This window comes from Mercenaria mercenaria, chromosome 12 (genome assembly GCF_021730395.1).
Source record: "Mercenaria mercenaria strain notata chromosome 12, MADL_Memer_1, whole genome shotgun sequence".
Classification (NCBI taxonomy): Eukaryota; Metazoa; Mollusca; class Bivalvia; order Venerida; family Veneridae; genus Mercenaria; species Mercenaria mercenaria.
In genome coordinates, this window is record NC_069372.1 from 23,880,166 (window position 1) to 23,902,500 (window position 22,335).

General features: G+C 35.1%; 1 protein-coding gene across 3 annotated transcripts; it reads left to right on the forward strand.

The window, feature by feature from the left end:
- Positions 1-1,394: 1,394 nt before the first annotated feature.
- LOC123534476 (DNA repair protein RAD51 homolog 4-like) lies at positions 1,395-20,926 on the forward strand. 3 transcript variants are annotated; one of them, XM_053519453.1, is made up of 8 exons: positions 1,395-1,714; positions 6,986-7,104; positions 7,916-7,997; positions 9,408-9,527; positions 10,150-10,339; positions 12,688-12,758; positions 17,580-17,735; positions 20,446-20,926. In XM_053519453.1, exons 1-8 carry the CDS (start codon positions 1,571-1,573, stop codon positions 20,497-20,499), a joined length of 936 nt encoding a protein of 311 aa, XP_053375428.1. In that variant the 5' UTR covers positions 1,395-1,570; the 3' UTR covers positions 20,500-20,926. The 3 variants fall into 3 exon arrangements, with proteins under 3 accessions (XP_053375428.1, XP_053375429.1, XP_053375427.1); XM_053519454.1 differs by having other exon boundaries at positions 9,408-9,509; XM_053519452.1 differs by having other exon boundaries at positions 1,402-1,714; positions 9,408-9,533.
- Positions 20,927-22,335: the final 1,409 nt, after the last annotated feature.

The window sequence follows — 22,335 nt, forward strand, 5'->3', positions numbered from 1 at the left end:
ACATGCAGCTAAGACAAACTAAACATAAATAAGATACAGCAAATCAAGAAGGATGCATTGTAGGGTTTCAAAGCAAAAGAAAAATACTAAGCAGTTTGGGTATGATTCAGGCTCACATAGAACAAGCACACTTGTGACCACTCCAAGTCTGGATCGGTCGCTTGAATTCCGTGTAATCTGTTGTACACCTAACTTCGTTTGGAAAGCTGTTCTAGACTTGTGTGGCCTCAAAGCGAAAACTCTTCTTACCGTACGTGGTTGTGCTTACTGTTGGTACATCAAGATTGTTCGTATGTCTGAAATTGTAATTAGATGATCTTGATTAGACAAGTTCTTGTATATATACAGGAGAAATTTTACTTAAACTTTAAAAAAAAAACTCCAGAGCAATGAGTCTTAGTCTACCTATGTGAAGGGTTGGCATATCTACTTTACGTAACAGTGAGTCATAACTAGTTGTCTCGTCATTAAATACCAATTTTCAGAGCCCTGTGTTGAAGTTTTTCTAACTTATTAGTATTTTCTTTACTACAAAAGTTCCAAACTAACGGACAGTAATTAAAATTTGATCTTATAAAACATTTGTAAATTAAAATTTTAGTATCTTCTTTTAAGAAACGGCTTAACCTTGTTAATACATTTATCTGTCTTGCTGTCTTGCTGCCTTATTAAAGACATTTAAAAAATGAACTTTAAAATTTAAAAGCGAGTTAATTTCAACTCCAAGCAGTTTTATATGAGATCCACAGGATATATTTGTGTTTGATATTTGAAAGTTTTTGATATTATCAAATGCATTTCTTCCAATGCATATTGCCTAGATCTTGTCTGGATTAACCTGCATAAGATTGTTCTCAAACCAGTTTATCATATCAATGCTGTCTTCTTGAAGAGTTGTTTTAAGCATATGTACATGTATATCTTTATGGTTAAAAGAAAGCGTGTTGTCATCTGCATAATTGTAAATAGAAGACAAGCTTGCCCAGTCCAACTTGTTGCTTTCGAAGTCTAGCAAAAAAACAAAACAAAAAAAATCAAGCACATGACCCTAACTTTTTTATTTGCTGAATTTTCTAAGTATATTCTTAAGTTTTGAAAAAATAAGAGTTAAATCAAATTCTACATTGTAGACATTTTTCGATCTGAACGTGCAGAACTACATTGTAAGGACTCCAGTCGATATTTGGCGAATGTTTAGAAATTTAGTGCATACACGTATAGATATTATTTAGCCACAGAATTGGAAATGGGTAAATCTACTACTATGACAAACTTCATTAAGATATACTTCGTGGAACCTTTTCTATACAGTACGCGAAAATGTCGTCAAAAGTGTGCTTTCCCTGCAGAAGCCATTGTGAAAATTGACGGAAGGACTAGCATTTTCTGAAAGAAAATATCAAGCACACGATCTTTTCTTTTCTGATTTTCCCTTGAATACAATGATGCTTTGAAAATATATGATTTACTTAATGAAAATAAACGAGAAGTCTGATTTAGTGGTATTCAACCAGTAAAAGCAAATAATGTATCTTTTTCCCGCAAATATCTAACGGTGTCGAAGTAAACAATGTCGTTGTTGAAACTTGGTATTTGTCCGTCATTGGATGAAGAAGTGTTAGAAAAGTTGAAATCCAAGAACATTTGCAGAATAACAGAATTTATATGCAAAGACCCTGAAGATATAGCTCAACTAACCGGTGTATATTACAAGGTAAGTTGGAAAACCCAGAAATAGAATATTAAGCGGACAGTGATATTTTTCGGATAAAACAATAATAAAAAGATAATCATCTAAATCTAACAATAGATAGCTGGTAGCAAGACGTTTTGACCCCTTGACATTTTGACCCCTAATAAAATAAGATTTATACCTTGACCCCTTGACACTTTGTCCCCTATTTTCAATTTTTTCATAGTGACACTTTGACCCCTAATTTTTTTTTCATTTGCTTGGTTTAAGTGAAAAATTTACATGTTATAACTTATATGTCAATGTGCAGTATTTATAGTTAGCTTTTACAGTTTTTGTTGAATATTGACAGATATTCTGGCTCAAATATTTAACATTATTTTAGTGTTTTAAAAGGAACAGACATCAGAAAATAATACAATTTTAATCACATTATTTGAAGATTTTGACATCACAAGACACATCAAAGAATATGTAAAAAGGCGATAATGATATAATGGTAAGTATAAATGCTGTATTAAAATATAGAATGACTTTGAATCAAAGAAATCATTGATTTCAATTTTATGTAAGTGGGCTAATTTTGCAAGTAATTATAAGATAAAGATGGACTCATAGAACATGTCAGTCAGGTAAGTGTAAAATGTTAGCTCTATATCTCTATATTACCATGGTTATATTAATATCTAACTGAGTCAAACTGATATTGTATTTTGTAAATTCATTTGTGTATCTGGACTGCATTGTCTAATTAATGTTCTGTTTACTCATGATAAATTGAATCTGACTTATTCATTTGAGATGTTTGTCGGAATTACACATATTTGGCTATGTTTGATAAGATGTTGGAATAAATGCAATTATTTTCCACTAAGCTATAAATATTATAAGAGTTGTTGGACAACCCAAGGACATATTTTATCACACAAAGCAGTGTTTATATAATTGTACATTATAACATGTTTTGTTGCATTAAAAATGTCAATGATAAATATATGCAAAATGATTTTATAAGATTTACTAAGTATAATAGTATTGTAGTTATTGCAGTCAGAATAGATAGAATATCAAGGATGTGTTTGTTGATTTTTTAACATAAATGAATATATATTTTGTGGAGTGTAAAATTTCACTAATAAGATTTGAGCAATTAAAGTCTAACACTTATTATAATAACATTTTATTTCACGTTTATCAATTTTTTCAATGTATTTTCATAAAAATGATATTTCAATATTAAACTAATTTCAAATATAAAATTATTCAAAAATAACATCAATTACAATTATTCTTAAACAGATTATCAAATTTATCTATCATTTAATTTATTGTTTAAAGGCATACTTGAACTCCATCAATCGGGTGGTGATTGGATTAAAAACTTACTGAGGTGTGATAATTGGATTACACTGCACTGTAAACTGAAGTGTGCCCCTAATTACTCTAATCTAGGTACAATACAATAAACATGTTACCTAATGGGGTCTCACCTTCACAACGAAAACCTGCAAAATAGAATAAGAAAAAATCATTTTAAAAAAGAAGGGCTCGAACCTACACCATACAAACATAAAAAGAATAGATGTTCAACACACTATCCACTAGACTATAAATCTGTTTTGGAATAAAGGATCGTATTTAGAGTTAAGAATACTACAATATACAAATTAACACCACTTATCGGATAACACACCTGCTTTACCTGTTTTTGGATTTTACCGAGTACCGTTAAAATGAAATTATCGCGATCCATTAATACTGAATATTAATTGAAATGTACTGTAGGCTTACTTATTTTAGCGGTGTACTAATAACAGCGCTTTTAGCGCTATTGCACGTGCGCTAATTCATGTCCGCGCATTAATTTGTCCAAGCATTTTCATGTACATTTTCATTCGATGATGCTTTCTTCGAACTTTTGCAAATAAATACTCTTGAGAGTTTGCACTAGTTACATTGCTTGCTAATATTTTAAGGTTCGTATGATATTCCTGTTTATTGTTCATATTATTCTTTTAAATATATGATCATACAAAATAAAATATTTAAGCTTGTCTGTTTCATGTAAATTGTGTAAAAAGTGTACTTATTCAATGTATTTTATGTTTTGTGTGATGTATTTTTCTTATTTGTGTCTTTGTTGTCTTTTGTTTGACTTTTCTGTTTTACAGTATTCTCTCTTTTGTATAATGTTTTATATTTATGTTGTCTATTTCATATAAATTGTGTATAAAGTGTACTTATTCAATGTATTTTATGTTTTATGTGATGTATTTTTCTTATTTGTGTCTTTGTTGTCTTTTGTTTGATTTTTATGTTTTACAGTCTTCTGTCTTTTGTATAATGTTTTATATTTATGTTGTCTATTTCATGTAAATTGTGTATAAAGTGTACTTATTCAATGTATTTTATGTTTTATGTGATGTATTTTTCTTATTTGTGTCTTTGTTGTCTTTTGTTTGATTTTTATGTTTTACAGTCTTCTGTCTTCTGTATAATGTTTCATATTTATGTTTTCTGTTTCATGTAAATAGTTTAGCGTTACTTGTATCTATTTATAAAAATGTACATTTATGAATAAAGTAGTATACCAGTAAATGAGAAGTTTCGAACAGAGAGTTATTTTATTATTTCAATTAGTAAATGAAGTTATTTATATCTAATTACTAACATGATTAGTAATTTCATCTAAATAATTTCTTAGATAACTGCAAACGTTTGTGAAACATCATTGTTAATAATACCAACACTCATAAACCATACTTTGTCACCTACTCATAGCCTAGAACTTGTACAAGTCCATCAATACAGCTTTTATCAATGACTTACATGCACATTAAGAAATTAAACTGCAGAAAAATATACCCCTAGCCACAAAAAATCTAAGGGGTCAAAGTGTCAAATAAAAAAAAAGTAGGGGTCAAGGTGTCACTGAAAATAGGGGTCAAAGTGTCACTAAGGGGTCAAGGTGTCATCTTTGGTAAAAAAATTTAAGGGGTCAAACTGTCAAGGGGTCAAACCGTCTGACATTCAGATAGCTAGGATCAGCTATAAAACTAACGACAATATTTCAAAATGTGTCAGAATCAAATGCAATATAGTCATTATTGCATCCCGGTGGTTTATAAGATGAAAGACAATTGCACAAAACTAACATATCTTCCTAAATGCTGCCTATATTCTTAAATTAATGAGATCACAGGTAGACATATTTTACATTCTGATATTTCACATTGTCTACCTAGAGGGGGAGGGGGATATCAACCAGTCAAAACAATGTAACGATATTCAACTCTTGAGTACAATTATTTGGACTAACCCTTACCCTGCTAAAGTTGAGTACCATTAACTATTTAAAAGTGTAAAAAGGGCCGTGTGCTTACCAAAAATATATTGGCTGAATAGCAAACAATGCTACTCATGATCTACACTGGTCGCAAAGACAGAACCAATAGTTTCCAGCATGATAAGAGTTAATTACATTTGTATGTGTTTGTCTCATAAACCATTTAGATGGGATAATGTCTGTTTTATATAATTTGATTCTAGCATATATTGTACAATTGATATTGGTTTTATAGCTATTTCTAACTACTTATAGCCAAAACTGAGAGTTACAAGTAAAACACCAGTGCTGTCAGGACCAATGGTTAGAAGGAACCTGCTATCAGGACAAAGTTGTCACAACCTAGGGGACACCAGCTTTCACGACAGAGGCTTATGCATGCTTAAATAAATATCTATTAAGCCCAGCAAAAGCAATTTCTTAGTCCATTTTAACAATTGCTTCCAATAAAGCAAGCCACAAGTCCACTTTAACTACAGCTTCCAACAAACTAACAAAGCATGCCACAAGTCCAATTTAACAACTTTTTCCAATAAAGCATGCCACAAGTCCACTTTAACAACTTTTTCCAATAAAGCATGCCGCAAGTCCACTTTAACAACTTTTTCCAATAAAGCATGCCACAAGTCCACTTTCACAACTTCTTCCAATAAAGCATGCCACAAGTCCACTTTAACAACTTCTTCCAATAAAGCATGCCACAAGTCCACTTTAACAACTTTTTCCAATAAAGCATGCCACAAGTCCACTTTAACAACTTCTTCCAATAAAGCATGCCACAAGTCCAATTTAACAACTTTTTCCAATAAAGCATGCGACAAGTCCACTTTAACAACTTCTTCCAATAAAGCATGCCACAAGTCCACTTTAATAACTTCTTCCAATAAAGCATGCCACAAGTCCACTTTAATAACTTCTTCCAATAAAGCATGCCACAAGTCCACTTTAACAACTTCTTGATTTTTCTTTTGTCAGTACATTTCCAATTACACATGGTTAGTATATATATGTATATGAGCCGCGCCATGAGAAAACCAACATAGTGGCTTTTCAACCAGTCATACAGAACTCCGTCCTTTGAGCTTAATGATGTTGTAGGATTCTGTAATTATAACAACACCTCCTAAAAGTAGTGAATTGTATTTTACTGTCATATTTGTAAAGCGTTTTGGGTAGGGGCAATCTTTGTACATGTAGGTAGGACAGTACTCTTGTGGGAAGAAAACAACATTTCATTATAGGCCCAGTTGCGAAGGTGAACTTCTTTATAGTCATGGTTTAGTGATCTATTCGTAGTGTTCTGAATTAAAATGAGCTGGTTCATCATTCAATTTGGGCAATACCATTTATTATGCGAAGGGGTGTTCACTGAAAATTTACTGACTGAATAGCAAATAGTGCAGACCATGATCAGACTGCACAGATATGCACACTGATCTTGGTCTGCACTGGCTGCAAAGGCAGAATTACATGCCACCAGCAGGCTAAAGTTTAATGATGTGTCCTAGGGAAGTAGGACAGTTAGGAGTTAAGAGAGTAAGAAGTGGTTATGAATGTGTGAGAGTGAGATTAGGTAATTGCTAGTAATTTATGGCTAATAATAATATAGTTGTTATACAATCTAGACTGAAAACACAATGTATTCCAGTGATATTTCTGTTTTTGTGGCTGAAATCTGGCGCTAATTCCCTCTCTAAAATGTATGTTATGAATGTTTTCCACCTATTTTGACAAAAATCCCCTTTCATTTTTCTCACATTCCAACCAAAACTCTTAGTAGATCTACACATTGATACAGACTATACCTTTTAAAACATAAGAAAAACATGTTTAAAACATGTTGTTTTTAATACAGCATGATTTTTCCAGTTTTATTTGTTACGGTGTGATTTTCCACTTGTAATGAACTCTACCACTGAAAAAAGAAAACTGTTCTGTCCTTACAGGATGTTGTAACAATCAGGAATGTGATCCTGGCAAAGTACAGCTGTATATCAGTGAATGGATGTGACTTTTATAACAGTGTTGTAGAGTCTACAACCATTTTATCAACTGGAATAAAAAGGTACAGAAAAAATTGCAACAATAACATGAAAGAGTAATGATTTGGAAGTGTCTTTTTGATGTTATTTCCTATGACTTCACTTTTACAAGTGCCTGCAATTGTTGATCCTTCAACTGTAACAATTATGCTTTGTATGATATACAGACAAGCCTGTTTATAAAGACCACCCTTGGAGAGACAAAAATTTGGTCTTTATTGGGAGGTGGTCCTTATTCACAGGTTAAAATATGCTATAAATGTTTAATAGGAAACAAAACCAGCAGTCTTCAGAGCCCGGTGGTCTCTATTCAGAGGTGGTTTTTATGTCCAGGGGTAGTCTTTATGTCCAGGTTTTACTGTATTATAGTTTTGTTCATTCAATTAACTAATTCAAAGTTTTTAACAAAATGTATATTCTACGCATTTGTATTACTGATACCAGGGGCTGTATTCATAAAGCATCTTAAGTATAAGTAAAGGAAATTGATTATTCATAAAACAACTTAATAAGTAATTCTTGGCTTTTGTGGACGAAACCATTAAAAAAAAACAACATTAATTTCTGACTGATACAACATGCACAATTATGTTTAAAGTGCTTTTATCTGAAAAACAACACAACGCCATATTTGTTTTCTGACTTAAGTCATTTCTTACGTATCTTAAGTTTAAGCCGTTTTATGAATAGGACTTAAGTTTTTTACTTAGACTTAAGCTGAAATCACCACAAACTTAAGTAAAATCTTCAATTTAAGTCAAAACTTATACTTAAGATGCTTTATGAATACGACCCCAGGTGTATATCTTAATTTTAGCATTAATATTTTTTCAGTTTGGATAATCTACTCGATGGCGGATTGTACACAGGGGATGTCACAGAAATAGCTGGGGATATTGCTGTGGGCAAAACACAGGTTATTATGATATGATATCAGTTTTTTGCAGTTGAGCGTTGCCATGTAAGTTAAGCCAAACATTGATATCTGGTCCATGGATATGTGTATATTCCACATACCTAGTGTTCTGAACTCCTTTATATTTCATTTTTACACCAAAACTACAATTCATTATGTTACAGAATTTGAAATAAAGTAGCTTCTGCACAAAGTGATTTTCAGTTTTATTTCTGCTTGTATAGTAAACAGGCTTTATTATGCCCCCTTTCAAAGAAGTGGGGATATATTGCTTTGTACATGTCGGTCGCGTCAGTCAGTAGGTGGGTTCGTCATTTGTTTGGTCTGTAGAGTGAATGGTTTGCACACAATAACATGAGAACCACATGACCCAGAATCTTCAAACTTGGCAGCATGATTAGACTTATGAAATAGATGACCCAAATAGTTTTTAGGGTCAGTAGGTCAGAGGTCAAGGTCATGGGCCTGAAACACCTAATATTACTTGAGAACCATTTGACGCAGCATAATAGGGGTTATGAAGTAGATAATCACTATAGTTTTTGTGATCAATGGGACAGAGGTCAAGGTCACAGGGGTCTGAACCCTGAAAACAGTTTCCGTCTATTAACTTAAGAACTGCTTGACCACGAACCTTTAAACTTAATATCATGATTGAGCTTATGAAGTAGATGACCCTATTGTTTTTGGGGTAAATACATCAATGGTCAAGGTCATAGAGGCCTGAACCTTATAAATGGTTGAGAACCACTTGAGTCAGAACCTTCAAACTTGATAACATAATAGGGTTTATGAAGCAGATGATCCTTATTGTGTTTGGTGTCAGTAAGTCAAAGGTCAAGGTCAAAGAACTAGAACCTTGAAGACAGTTTCTGCCCAATAACTAGAATGGCTTGACCAAGAACTTTCAAACCTAATACATGTTGTATGATTCGGCTTGTAAAGTAGATTTGGAATCAGTTTTACAAAGAGCTCTTGTCTGTGTTTCTCATGTGCTGCTCTTTCCAGTTAAAGTGTAGACCAGTTGTGCCTTCTACTAACTCTTTTATGACTGAAAACTGATCAAGTTCAGTAAATCAGAAAAAAATGTGTTGGGGTTATAACATGACATATGAGAAGTAGTTAATCATTGATTCTTATTCCATGGAAGTAATACAGTATAACCTCTGAAAAGCAAATACAGAAATAGTTACCTGTTTTAAGAAGCCAGTTGCCTTAAACAGCTCATCAACTAACTTCCCACATTATAAGACTTGTTGTTCTAATTTCAGCTTGTCGTAGTCTTTTGCCTTATGGCAGCCAAATTGTGCGGATGCCTTACATTACATTCTCTGTATAAAATACACATTTCAGTTTTCTTGGTTGTGTTTGTTTATACAGTAAAAGAGTTATTTTTTACTGCCATTTTAGATCTGCCTCAATGTTTGTGCAGCAACAGCTCAACAGAGAAATCAAACTGTGGTATATATAGATACAGGTGCAGCTTTCTCAGCGAGCCGTGTACTTCAGATGGTAACAGACAGTTCATCTGTACAGGTGTGTTTATACAATTTATCCATGTTTTGTAAGATGCCATTGGCTGTTGTAAAATAGTGGAATAGAGCCTAGATCATTTTGAAGAGATAATTGTAGTCATTGTATAAAGCTATTACAGAACTGAGGATGCTTATGAATTGAAAAAAAATGTGTAGATTTGAACAAAGAAATAACATTTGATAGAATTGTAACTTGTAGATTTCTCGTTTAATCACATATTATCCTGATCAATTTATCAAACAAGGAGATTTTCATTATCCTTTAGTTTGCTAGGGGTAAGTGATTCTGCCTTTACTACCAGCACAGACCAAGATCAGCCTGCTCACCCATGCAGGCTGATCATGGTCTGCACTGCTTGCTATTCAGTAAATTTTCAGTGAAAACCCCTTCAAATGATAAATGGCACTGCCCAAATTGAATGATGGACCAGTCCATTTTAGAAATTTAGCGGTCTAAAAGGTTAAGTGAAGAAAAAATTTAAGCATCTATGAAAAAAAAAATCTGATTTGATTATCATTATTAATTTAGATTTAGCGAGATTTTGGCCTATGTTTTCATGAGAGCTTAAGGTCTGTTGTATGTTATAGATCTTTGATTTGAAGTTACATTTTTACAGGAAGAAATCCTTACAAGAATACAGGTGTATGATGCCTTCACTGTACATGCAGTGTTTGATGTGATTGATAGTATTGAATGTAACATTCAGACAGCCAGAGATCCTTTCTACAACCAGCTCAAGTTGATTATAGTCGACAATATTGCTGCTGTTGTGTACCCTTTCCTTGGGGGAAATTCATTTTCAGAAAGTAAGTTATTCAATTTGTTTAATTATGTCTCTCCAGATGATGTTGATTGTTGTTTTGCCTTTGTTTTCTGTCAGTCCGTCCGTGCGTCCATAAACTTTTGCTTGTGACCACTCTAGAGGTCACATTTTTTGTGGGATCTTTATTTAAGTTGGTCAGAATGTTCATCTTGATGATATCTAGGTCAAGTTCGAAACTGGGTTACGTACCTTCAAAAACTAGGTCAGTAGGTCTAAAAATAGAAAAACCTTGTGACCTCTCTAGAGGCCATATATTTCACAAGATCTTCATGAAAGTTGGTCAGAATGTTTACCTTGATGATATCTAGGTCAGTTTCGAAACTGGGTCACGTGCCATCAAAAACTAGGTCAGTAGGTCAAAAAATAGAAAAACCTTGTGACCTCTCTAGAGGCCATATATTTCACAAGATCTTCATTAAAATTGGTCAGAACGATCACCTTGATGATATCTAGGTCAAGTTCGAAACTGGGTCACGTGCCTTCAAAAACTAAGTCAGTAGGTCAAATAATAGAAAACCCTTGTGACCTCTCTAAAAGCCATATTTTTCATGGGATCTGTATGAAAGTTGGTCTGAATGTTCATCTTGATGATTTCTAGGTCAAGTTCGAAACTGGGTCACATGCGGTCAAAAACTAGGCCAGTAGGTCTAAAAATAGAAAAAACCTTGTGACCTCTCTAGAGGCCATATATTTCATGAGATCTTCATGAAAATTTGTCAGAATGTTCACCTTGATGATATCTAGATCAAGATCGAAAGTGGGTCACGTGGCATCAAAAACTAGGTCAGTAGGTCAAATAATAGAAAAACCTTGTGACCTCTCTAGAGGCCATATTTTTCATGGGATCTGTATGAAAGTTGGTCTGAATGTTCATCTTGATAATATCTAGATCAAGTTCGAAAGTGGGTCATGTGCCATCAAAAACTAGGTCAGTAGATCAAATAATAGAAAAACCTCGTGACCTCTGTAAAGGCCATATTTTTCATGGGATCTGTATGAATGTTGCTCTGAATGTTCATCTTGATGATATCTAGGTCAAGTTCAAAACAGGGTCATGTGCGGTCAAAAACTAGGTCAGTAGGTCTAAAAATAGAAAAACCTTGTGACCTCTCTAGAGGCCATACTTGGGAATGGATCTCCATAAAAATTGGTCAGAATGTTCATCTTGATGATATGTAGGTCAAGTTTGAAACTGGGTCACGTGCCTTAAAAAACTAGGTCAGTAGGTCAAATAATAAAAAAAACCTTGTGACCTCTCTAGAGGCCATAGTTTTCATGGGATCTGTATGAAAGTTGGTCTGAATGTTCATCTTGATGATATCTAGGTCAAGTTTGAAACTGGGTCAACTGCGGTCAAAAACTAGGTCAGTAGGTCTAAAATTAGAAAAATCTTTTGACCTCTCTAGAGGCCATATTTTTCAATGGATCTTCATGAAAATTGATCTGAATGTTCACCTTGATGATATCTAGGTCAGTTTCGAAACTGGGTCACGTGCGGTCAAAAACTAGGCCAGTAGGTATAAAAATAGAAAAACCTTGTGACCTCTCTAGAGGCCATATTTTTCACAAGATCTTCATGAAAATTAGTGAGAATGTTCACCTTGATGATATCTAGTTAAAGTTCAAAACAGGGTCACGTACCTTTGAAAACTAAGTCAATAGGTCAAATAATAGAAAAACCTTGTGACCTCTCTAGAGACCATATTTTTCAATGGATCTTCATGAAAATTGGTCAGAATTTTTATCTTGATAATATCTAGGTCAAGTTCAAAACTGGGTCACATGAGCTCAAAAACTAGGTCACTATGTCAAATAATAGAAAAAACGACGTCATACTCAAAACTGGGTCATGTGGGAAGAGATGAGCGATTCAGGACCATCATGGTCCTCTTGTTTGTTTAGGTGTAATTATCTTGACCATTGTAAGAGCAATGGCTTTGAAACTTAATACATGTACATCCGTTGATCATCAGTTTATTATTGAGTAGGAAAAGAACAGTAAGTTTTCTTGACTGTAACATTGTTGAAAACATGGTAAACCTGAACACACACAAACACTCTCACATACAGAAGAGTGATGTCATGGGCAGGCAATACTCTTTTCCAAGTTGTAAGAAAAAAAGGTCTGAAAGACAATCAGACATGTGAAAGTATTATGTTTTTAAGCAAAAAGTAGACCTCTCTCAGTAATTTTTTAAACAATCTGGAGTAAAATTGTAAGATGAGTCTGTTGTTTTTGGATTTCTACTCTTTACTGTCATACATGTAGTTATATTTTTATATCAAGATTAAATAAACCAATATTTTGACATAAACATGTGCACATTGTAGATCAAGGCCTTCTCTCTCTGCTTGGACAGAAGATGAAGTCACTGGCTGCTGTATACTCTGTTGCTGTTCTGGTACGTAACAATTGTCATGAGTGTAACAATGGTCATCAGTGTAACAATGGACATCAGTGTAACAGTGGTTTTCAGAGTAACAATTGTTATCAAAAATCCATCTGTATGGCAAATGAAGGAAAATGTAGAAAGTTTCTTCAGTATTTAAAGATATACTGGAATTGTCAGACCAACAAATTATTCATAAGAGCTGTGTCTCACACTTTTAGTAGTTAAAACAAGTTGCATTGTTCTCTAAAACAAGCTTCTTTAATTTGATAATTCAAAGAATAAGGAGGGTTATCGTACATTTGCATCAGTGTTACTGTCAGCATTGTTCTTGCATTCATGTGAAAGTTTTATGGCAAGCCTCTCAATTTTACTTTGACTTCTACTCTTCCTATTATCATCAGACTTCATTTATAATGTTCATAGTATGGGCCAGACATACGTTATATATTAAGGGCAGCCATCCTAAAGGTCAAGGATTGTAATAGTTCTTGTTTAAGTTTTATAGAAAGCTTCTTAATTTCAACATTGGTCCCTTTTATCATGAAACTTACATAAGGGTTGGTCTTGGTAAGGGGCAGACATCTATTAGTTAAGGATATGGTATCCTAAAGGTAAAGGTCACTGGCTTAAGATATTGTAATAGCGCTAGTTAAAATTTATAAGCTTCTCAATTCAACTATATATCTTCTTATTAAAATACTGCCCCAGTAATCATCAAATCTCAGTTAATGACTAATCTTAATAAAGAAAGGGGCAGACATCCTTTGGTTTAGGGTCATATACCTCAAAAGCCAATGTCACAGGGGTCATATTTTGTAATGATGTTGGTTCAAGTTTTCATACTTCTTAGTTTATTTATAACTCATGTTTCCTAGAGCTGGTAGGCCCATTACCGCTACACCCCCTACACTGCCTTACATTACTCACACTAAATATTGTTCCTTAGATTTCCTCATACCCCCTTGTCTATACCTACTCCCATTTCACTTTTTTCACATCTCACACATTCTTACGCAGCTCTTGTTTTGTCTCAGGTTTCCTTCATTTTTAGCCCACCATCATCAGATGGTGGGCTATTAAAATCACTCTGCGTCCGTGGTCCGTCCGTCCGTCATTCCGTCCGTCCGTCCATCCGTCCGTCCGTCCGTTAACAATTTCTCGTTATCGCATCTCCTCAGAAACTACTGGGGGGATTTTGACAAAACATTGTCAGTATGATGTATTGGTACCCTAGTTGTGTCCCCCTGAAAATCAGACTGGTTCAACAGTTTATGAGTGAGTTATGGCCCTTTGTTTATTTCTATATTTTACATAGATTTATATAGGGAAAAACTTTGAAAACCTTCTTGTCCAAAACCACAGAGCCTAGGGCTTTGATATTTGGTTTGAAGCATCATCTAGTGGTCCTCTACCAAGATGATTCAAATTATTTCTCTGGGGTCAAATATGGCCCCGCCCTGGGGGTCACATGGTTTATATAGACTTATATAGGGAAAACCTTTGAATAACCTCTTGTCCAAAACCACAGGGCCTAGGGCTTTGATATTTTGTATGTGACATCATCTAGTGGTCTTCAACTAAGATTGTTCAAATTATACCCCTAGGGTCAAATATGACCCCGCCCTGGGGGTCATATGGTTTACATAGACTTATATAGGGAAAAACTTTGAAAATCTTCTTGTCCAAACCACAAAGCCTAAGGCTTTGATACTTGTAATGTAGCATCATCTAGTGGTTCTCTACCAAGTTTGTTCAAATTATCCCCCTAGGGTCAAAAATGGCCCCGCCCCGGGGGTCACATGGTTCATTATAGACTTATATAGGGAAAAGCTTTTAAAATGTTCTTGTCAATAACTACAACATTCAAATTTGGACCACATATGTATTTTTGAGTGGCAAGATGAACCTTGACATGAGTTGACCTTGATTTTGACCTAGTGACCTACTTTCACATTTCTGTAGCTACAGCCTTCAAATTTGGACGACATGTATATTTTTGAGTGGCAAGATGAACCTTGACATGAGTTGACCTTGATTTTGACCTAGTGACCTACTTTCACATTTCTGTAGCTACAGCCTTCAAATTTGGACCACCTGCATAGTTTTGTGCACTGGAAAAAACTTTGACTTTGATTTTGACCTAGTGACCTACTTTCACATTTTTGAAGGTACAGGCGTCAGATTTGGACCATATGCATAGTTCCATGTTTCAAAATGAAATTTGATATTGATTTTGACCTAGTGACCTACTTTCACATTTCTCAAGCTACAGCCTTCAAGTTTGGACCACATGCATAGTTTTGTGTACCAAAAAAAACTTTGACCTTCACATTGACCTAGTGACCTACTTTCACATTTTTGAAGGTACAGGCTTCAAATTTGGACCACATGCATAGTTTTGTATTCCGAAAAAAAATTTGACCTTGATTTTGACCTAGTGACCTACTTTTACATTTCTCTAGCTACAGCCTTCAAATTTGGACCACTTGCATATTTTTGTGTACTGAAATGAACTTTGACCTTTACATTGACCTAGTGACCTACTTTCACATTTTTAAGGTACAGGCTTCAAATTTGGACCACATGCATAGTTTTGTATTCCGAAATAAAATTTGACCTTGATTTTGACCTAGTGACCTACTTTCACATTTCTCAAGCTATAGCCTTCAAATTTGGACCACATGCATAGTTTTGTGTACCGAAATGAACTTTGACCTTTGCATTGACCTAGTGACCTACTTTCACATTTTTGAAGGTATAGGCTTCAAATTTGGACCACATGCATAGTTTTGTATTCTGAAATAAAATTTGACATTGATTTTGACCTAGTGACCTACTTTTACATTTCTCAAGCTACAGCCTTCAAATTTGGACCACTTGCATAGTTTTGTGTACTGAAATGAACTTGACCTTAAGATTGACCTAGTGACCTACTTTCACATTTCTGTAGCTACAGTCTTCAAATTTAGACTACATGCATAAGATTGTGTACCGAAACAAACTTTGACCTTGACATTGACCTAGTGAACTACTTTCACATTTCTCAAGCTACAGCTTTCGAATTCGGACCACATGCACAGTGTTGTGTACTGAAATGAAATTTGACCTTGAGCTAGTCAATAAGTCTTGAAATTTGGAACACTCAAAAATGGCACATTGGTGGGCGCCAAGATCACTCTGTGATCTCTTGTTTGTAAATCCTATGTTTTTAGCTCATCTGATTTTTTGGAAAAAAATGATGAGTTATTGTCATCACTTGAACGGTTGTCGGCATCGGCGTCTGCGTCAGCGTTGCCTGGTTAAGTTTTATGTTTAGGTCAGCTTTTCTCCTAAACTATCAAAGCTATTGCTTTGAAACTTGGAATACTTGTTCACCATCATAAGCTGACCCTGTATAGCAAGAAACATAACTCCATCTTGCTTTTTGCAAGATTTATGGCCCCTTTTGTACTTAGAAAATATCAGATTTCTTGGTTAAGTTTTATGTTTAGGTCAACTTTTCTCCCAAACTGTCAAAGCTATTGCTTTGAAACTTGGAATACTTGTTCACCATCATAAGCTGACCCTGTACAGCAAGAAACATAACTCCATCTTGCTTTTTGCAAGATTTATTGCCCCTTTTGGACTTAGAAAATCAGTTTTCTTGGTTAAGTTTTATGTTTAGGTCAGCTTTTATCCTAAACTATCAAAGCTATTGCTTTAAAACTTGCAACACTTGTTCACCATCATAAGTTGACCCTGTACAGCAAGAAACATAACTCCATCCTGCTTTTTGCAAGATTTGTGGCCCCTTTTGGACTTAGAAAATATCATATTTCTTGGTTAAGTTTTATGTTTAGGTCAACTTTTTCTCTTAAACTATCAAAGCTATTGCTTTGAAACTTGCAACACTTGTTCACCATCATAAGCTGACCCTGTACAGCAAGCAGCGTAACTCCATCCTGATTTTTGCAATAATTATTGCCCCTTTTGGACTTAAAAATCATTTTCTTGGTTGAGTATTATGTTTAAGTCAACTTTTCTCATAAACTATCAAAGCTATTGCTTTAAAACTTGCAACAGTTTTTCACCATCATAAGTGGACACTGTACATCAAGAAACATAACTCTATCCTGCTTTTTGCAAGAATGATGGCCCTTTTTAGACTTAGAAAATCATGGGTAGGACAATATTTCTATTACACAAAAAAAATCAGATGAGCGTCAGCACCCGCAAGGCGGTGCTCTTGTTAAGAAATATTATTGAATAGTCCCTGGTTAATTTGGAAAGATTTTGACAGTGTGATATGTTTATAATATGCTGTTTCTTAATGCTGCTATCATGTTCTATGAATGAGTACAGGAAAATCAGTATTTAGGGAGCAGTATTTTATATGGTGTAATATTTATGAAAATAAGTTGTTGTTCTTTATCATATACAAAAAAGTTGTGATCTGAAATCTTATTACAGTCAGACCTGTATTCAGCAGCCATCCAGGGGACTGACATAGTCTGGCTGTTTAAGCAAGATGGCTGCTTAAATCAAGCTGATATTAACCTTTAGCCTGCTGGTGGCAAATGATTTTACCTTTGTGAACAGTGCAGAACAAGATCAGCCTGTACATCCCTGCAGACTGGGCATGGTCTGCACTGTTCACTATCGTATTAGGTCAGTAACTTTTCAGTGAACGCCTCTTTGAATAATAAGTGGTACTGCCAAAATAGAATGATTGACCGGTCCATTTTAGAAATTTAGCAGGGTAAAGGTTGAAGCAAGTGGCTGCTTAATACAGGTGACCGTTAAGACAGGTTTAACTGTGACAGGTTTATCTTTATATGTGATGTGTTACAGGTAACAAACAATCTAGTGAGAGGCGAATCTGGCATTAAGACTGCATCTCTTGGCCGGCTGTGGTCTCATATCCCTCATGTAAGGTGCGTCATTGCTGACTCGGATAAGTACATAGACGGAAGACGAAATTTGACTGTAGTGAAGAATTCACGAGGGGTAAGGAATGACACGGAATAAATAATTTTTCGACAGAATAAACTTGTCATTAGAAAATTTGTGACTTCAGTTTAAGGGGTGATGCATACCATTTCTTTCTGAGATGTCTTTCAGGTGATTTGTTCATCTGTTTAGATAACTCCAATCAAAATCGTTAGTATGAACATGTTCAGGTCAAGTTTGAAATTTTGTCAAGGTGTTCTTGCAGAGTTACAGGATTTAGAATATTTAGTTCATTGATTTCTTCATCAATCCTTCTACATTTCAGACTGTCAGATTTTTTTCAAACTTGGAAAATTTTATGTCTCCCCCAACTGCGGTTGCCCGGTCTGTCCTTCATATGTTACACTTCATTTCCGATCAATAACTGGAGAACCATTTGACCTAGGATTTTCAAACTTCATAGGGTGACAGGGCTTATGGAGTAGACGACCCCTATTGCTTTTGGGATCACTCCATAAAGGTCAAGGTCACAGGGGCCTGAACATGGAAAACCATTGTCGATTAATAACTGGAGAACCACTTGACCCAGAATGTTAAAACTTCTTAGTATGATTAGTCATGAAGAGTAGATGACCCCAATTGATTTTGGGGTCACTACGTTAAAAGTCAAGGTCACAGGGGCCTGAACTAGGAAAACTATTTCCGGTCAGTAACTTGAGAACCACTAGGCCAAGAATGTTGAAACTTAGTGGGATGATCAGTGACTCTTTGCCTTTCGCTCTTGTCCCCTATTGACTTCTTGCATATACGACTATGCATTGGGGGAGACATGCACCTTTTAGCTCACCAGAGCTTAAAGTGCTCGAGGTGAGTTATTGTGACCGGTCATTGCCAGGCATCCGTCGTGCGTCGTCCGTCAACATTTGCCTTGTGAACACTCTAGAGGCCACATTTGTGATCCAATCTTTATGAAACTTGGTCAGGATGTTAGTCTTGATGATTTCTAGGTCAAGTTCGAAACTGGATCATGTGGGGTCAAAAACTAGGTCAGTATATCAGATCAAAGGAATAGCGTGTGAACACATTAGAGACCACATTTGTGCCCCAATCTTTATGAAACTTGATCAGAGTGTTAATATTGATGATCTCTAGGTCAAGTTTGAATCTGAGTCATGTGGGGTCAAAAACTAGGTCAGTAAGTCAGATCAAAGGAAAAACTTGTGAACAATCTATAGACCACATTTGTGACCTAATCTTTATGAAACTTGGTCAGAATGTTAGTCTTGATGATCTCTAGGTCAAGTTTGAAACTGGGTCATGTGGGATCAAAAACTAGGTCAGTATATCAGATCAAAGGAATAGCGTGTGAGCACTCTACTCTAGAGACCATATTTGTGCCCCAATCTTTATGAAACTTGATCAGAGTGTTAGTATTGATGATCTCTAGGTCAAGGTTGAATCTGAGTCATGTTGGGTCAAAAACTAGGTCAGTAGGTCAGATCAATGGAAAAGCTTGTGAACACTCTAGAGATCACATTTGTGACCCAATGTTTATGAAAATTGGTCAGAATGTTTGTCTTGATGATCTCTGGGTCATGTTGAATTATTATTATTATTTTTATACCAGATTTATATAGCGCCCTTTTCATGATAAACACGTTCAAAGGCGCTTTACAGCAACTGCAGCCACACAGGGCGCGAAATCATCCTCTACTAGTACAGACACAGAGCGATCTGACCAGAGGGACAGAGTGAGATAAAGCCCCCAGAAAAGACAGAGTGAACTTTTCAGATACAGACGTGTCCTGCTAACTTAGCCTAGCTCTTTTCGAATAGACAGTCTGGTTCTTTAACATGCCCGGTGTATAGCACCGATACACGCGAAGCCGTCTTTCCTGGGAAGAACCAGTACAGGCCTCTAGTTAAAAACTAGGTCACCTGGTCAGATCAAAGGAAAAGCTTGTGAACACTCTAGAGGCCATAGTTGTGACCCAATATTTATGAAACTTAGTCAGAAAGTTTTGCTTGATGATTTCTAGGTCAAGTTTGAATCTGGGTCATGTTGAGTCAAAAACTAGGTCACCTGGTCAAATCAAAGGAAAAGCTTGTGAACACTTTAGAGGCTACATTTGTGACTCAATCTTTATGAAACTGAGTCAGAATCTTTGTCTTAATCATTTCTAGGTCAGATTTGAATCTAGGTCATGTGGGGTCAAAAACTAGGTCACTAGGCCAGATCAAAGGAAAATCTTTTCAACACTCTAGAGACCACAATTTAAGTTTGAAACTCATGAGAATTAGTCAGAATATTTGTTTTGATAATATAAAGGTCAAGTTCGAATCTGGGTCATGTGGGGTCAAAAACTAGGTCACCGGTAAAATCAAAGGAAAAGCTTGTGAACACTCTAGAGGCCACAATTGTAACCAAATCTTTATGAAATTTAGTCAGGATGTTTGTCTTGCTGATCTTTAGGTCAAGTTCAACTCTTGGTCATGTGGGGTCAAAAACTAGGTCAGTAGGCCAGATCAACTCTGGTGAGCGATATATAGGGCCATCATGGCCTCTTGTTTACAAAAGCATCTTCTAGTTTGTATGAGATCATGTAGTGCATAATATGCTATGTTCATAGATTTTCAGAGGTGTTATGAGATAATTTTTATCTCATTTTTTTCAGTATAGTAATGGTTTAAAGCTGACCTGTTGTTATTATTTTCCTTGCTGTGTCTCTACTATTGTCAGTTTTACTGATGGAATTATATTTTGCAGGTATGCAACACATGTGGACAAATTAATATCCAGGAAAATGGCCCCATTACATAGTGCCTGGTGATGAAACAATTAGGCATTTACAATATCGTTGTGACATTGTCCCTGGCAAACCGTTAGTCACCGACTGCCATTGTGACGTCTGAGAAAGAAGAGATGGTAGATTTACGAGGGAGATGTTATTGACTGATAGATCTCATTGATTTATAAAAATACTGAAGTATCCAGTTTTATGGCGATTTTCGCCAAGTGTTGGATGTTTAAGTGTTGTGACTTAAATTTGCTTGTTTAAGTGTATTTGATATGCTGTGCTGAAGGTAATTTTCTTATCTAATTCTGACCAAAGTTGGCTGATAGATCTGAAATTATGTGTTAAACAGATTTCAAGAACTATATATGTATGAAATAAGTACTTGGTAAAATTCTTATGTTTTACTGTTAAAAATGCATTTTGGGTATTATATATGTTGAAAAAAATGCACATTTGTCTTTGATTTATATAGAAATGTTGATAAAATAGGGCAACAATAAGCTCCAGCTAGGAAAACTGGTTAAAAGTTATGTTGTGACAGCTATTTTGGAGAAAAATTGATGCACTGAGACATGCATTATTGAAAATGAAATAAAACAATGAATATTGATTTTTTCAAGCTGAAAATGGGGTTTCAAAGTCGTACCATACCGTTTTTGGTGTTTTTATCATTTTTAATCTGCACACGTGTACCCTGCAATGACAATGGCCCTGAGAGAGATTTTTGTACAGTGACAACTTTGTATTTCTTCATGCAGGTAAGTTAAAGGTTCTATATAGATGAAACTTACACTATTATAGATAATATATTTTGGGCATGTTCAAATCTCTGGACTGGCCTGGCCAGATTAGCACAACTTTAAACTTGCACAGGCGAGGCTAGATCAGAGGAGACCATAGTTCTCAATGTTCAAATGTTTTAAAGAAACTGACATCGAGAGTGTTGCATTTGGACCTGTTTTCTCAGTCAGTAAATTCATCAAAAATGTCTGTCATATCTAAAACTTCACTTTTGGGAGTAAGTCTGATCCAAAATATTTATACCAATATTGATTCCTGAGGACTCAACTGGCAGCAGGTGGGTACCAGTAATTTAATTGCCATTTATCTGATGACTGGTCAGCTGCAATCGTACCTTTTCTTCATGTCCGTGTATTTACTCCCTGTTGATTTATGATGTAGCAGCACACCACTAAGAACTATATGAGGATATTCATACATAAACTTGCACATCAAGGTAGGTTTGATAAAGATCAACGATCAGTTTTTCTTCATGTGGATAATGTGATTACAGAAAAAGCTAAGGTTTAAATTTGGTACTTTTCAACATTATTTCTTTTAATTACATCTTTTGCCAGTGGAATCACTGAAATTTGGCTAATGTTGATACACATGTAATTAATGATTCTCCAGAGGCACTGGTGGCCAGGAATGCATCTGTTTGACCTGCTGTGACTTTTAAATAGTAATTACAAATAAACATGTTTCAGTTTTATCCTGAAACATTTGGAGTATGAGCAGTTTACAATCAGTATATATTTTAGTACATAGTCTTTTGAGGAATGACTTCTGACTATTTGTATATGTTAAATTTTCACTAAAATCTGGATGACCTGCTCCTCCCTTCTCAAAAATTGAGTTAATCGGGACAGGCCAGAATAGAGATTAGAACATGCCTAAATTTTGTTGTAGACATATCAGTACTAAAAGAACTGGACCAGGAGCCATCTGGTCTAAATCATAATTTCGGACAGGTTAATTAACACTTAATTGTACACTGAGTCTTAGGGTGGTCAGAGAGGTATATAAATAAATCAAAGCTAGCTTTTGTTGATTTCATTGTGGATGTTCTTTTGACA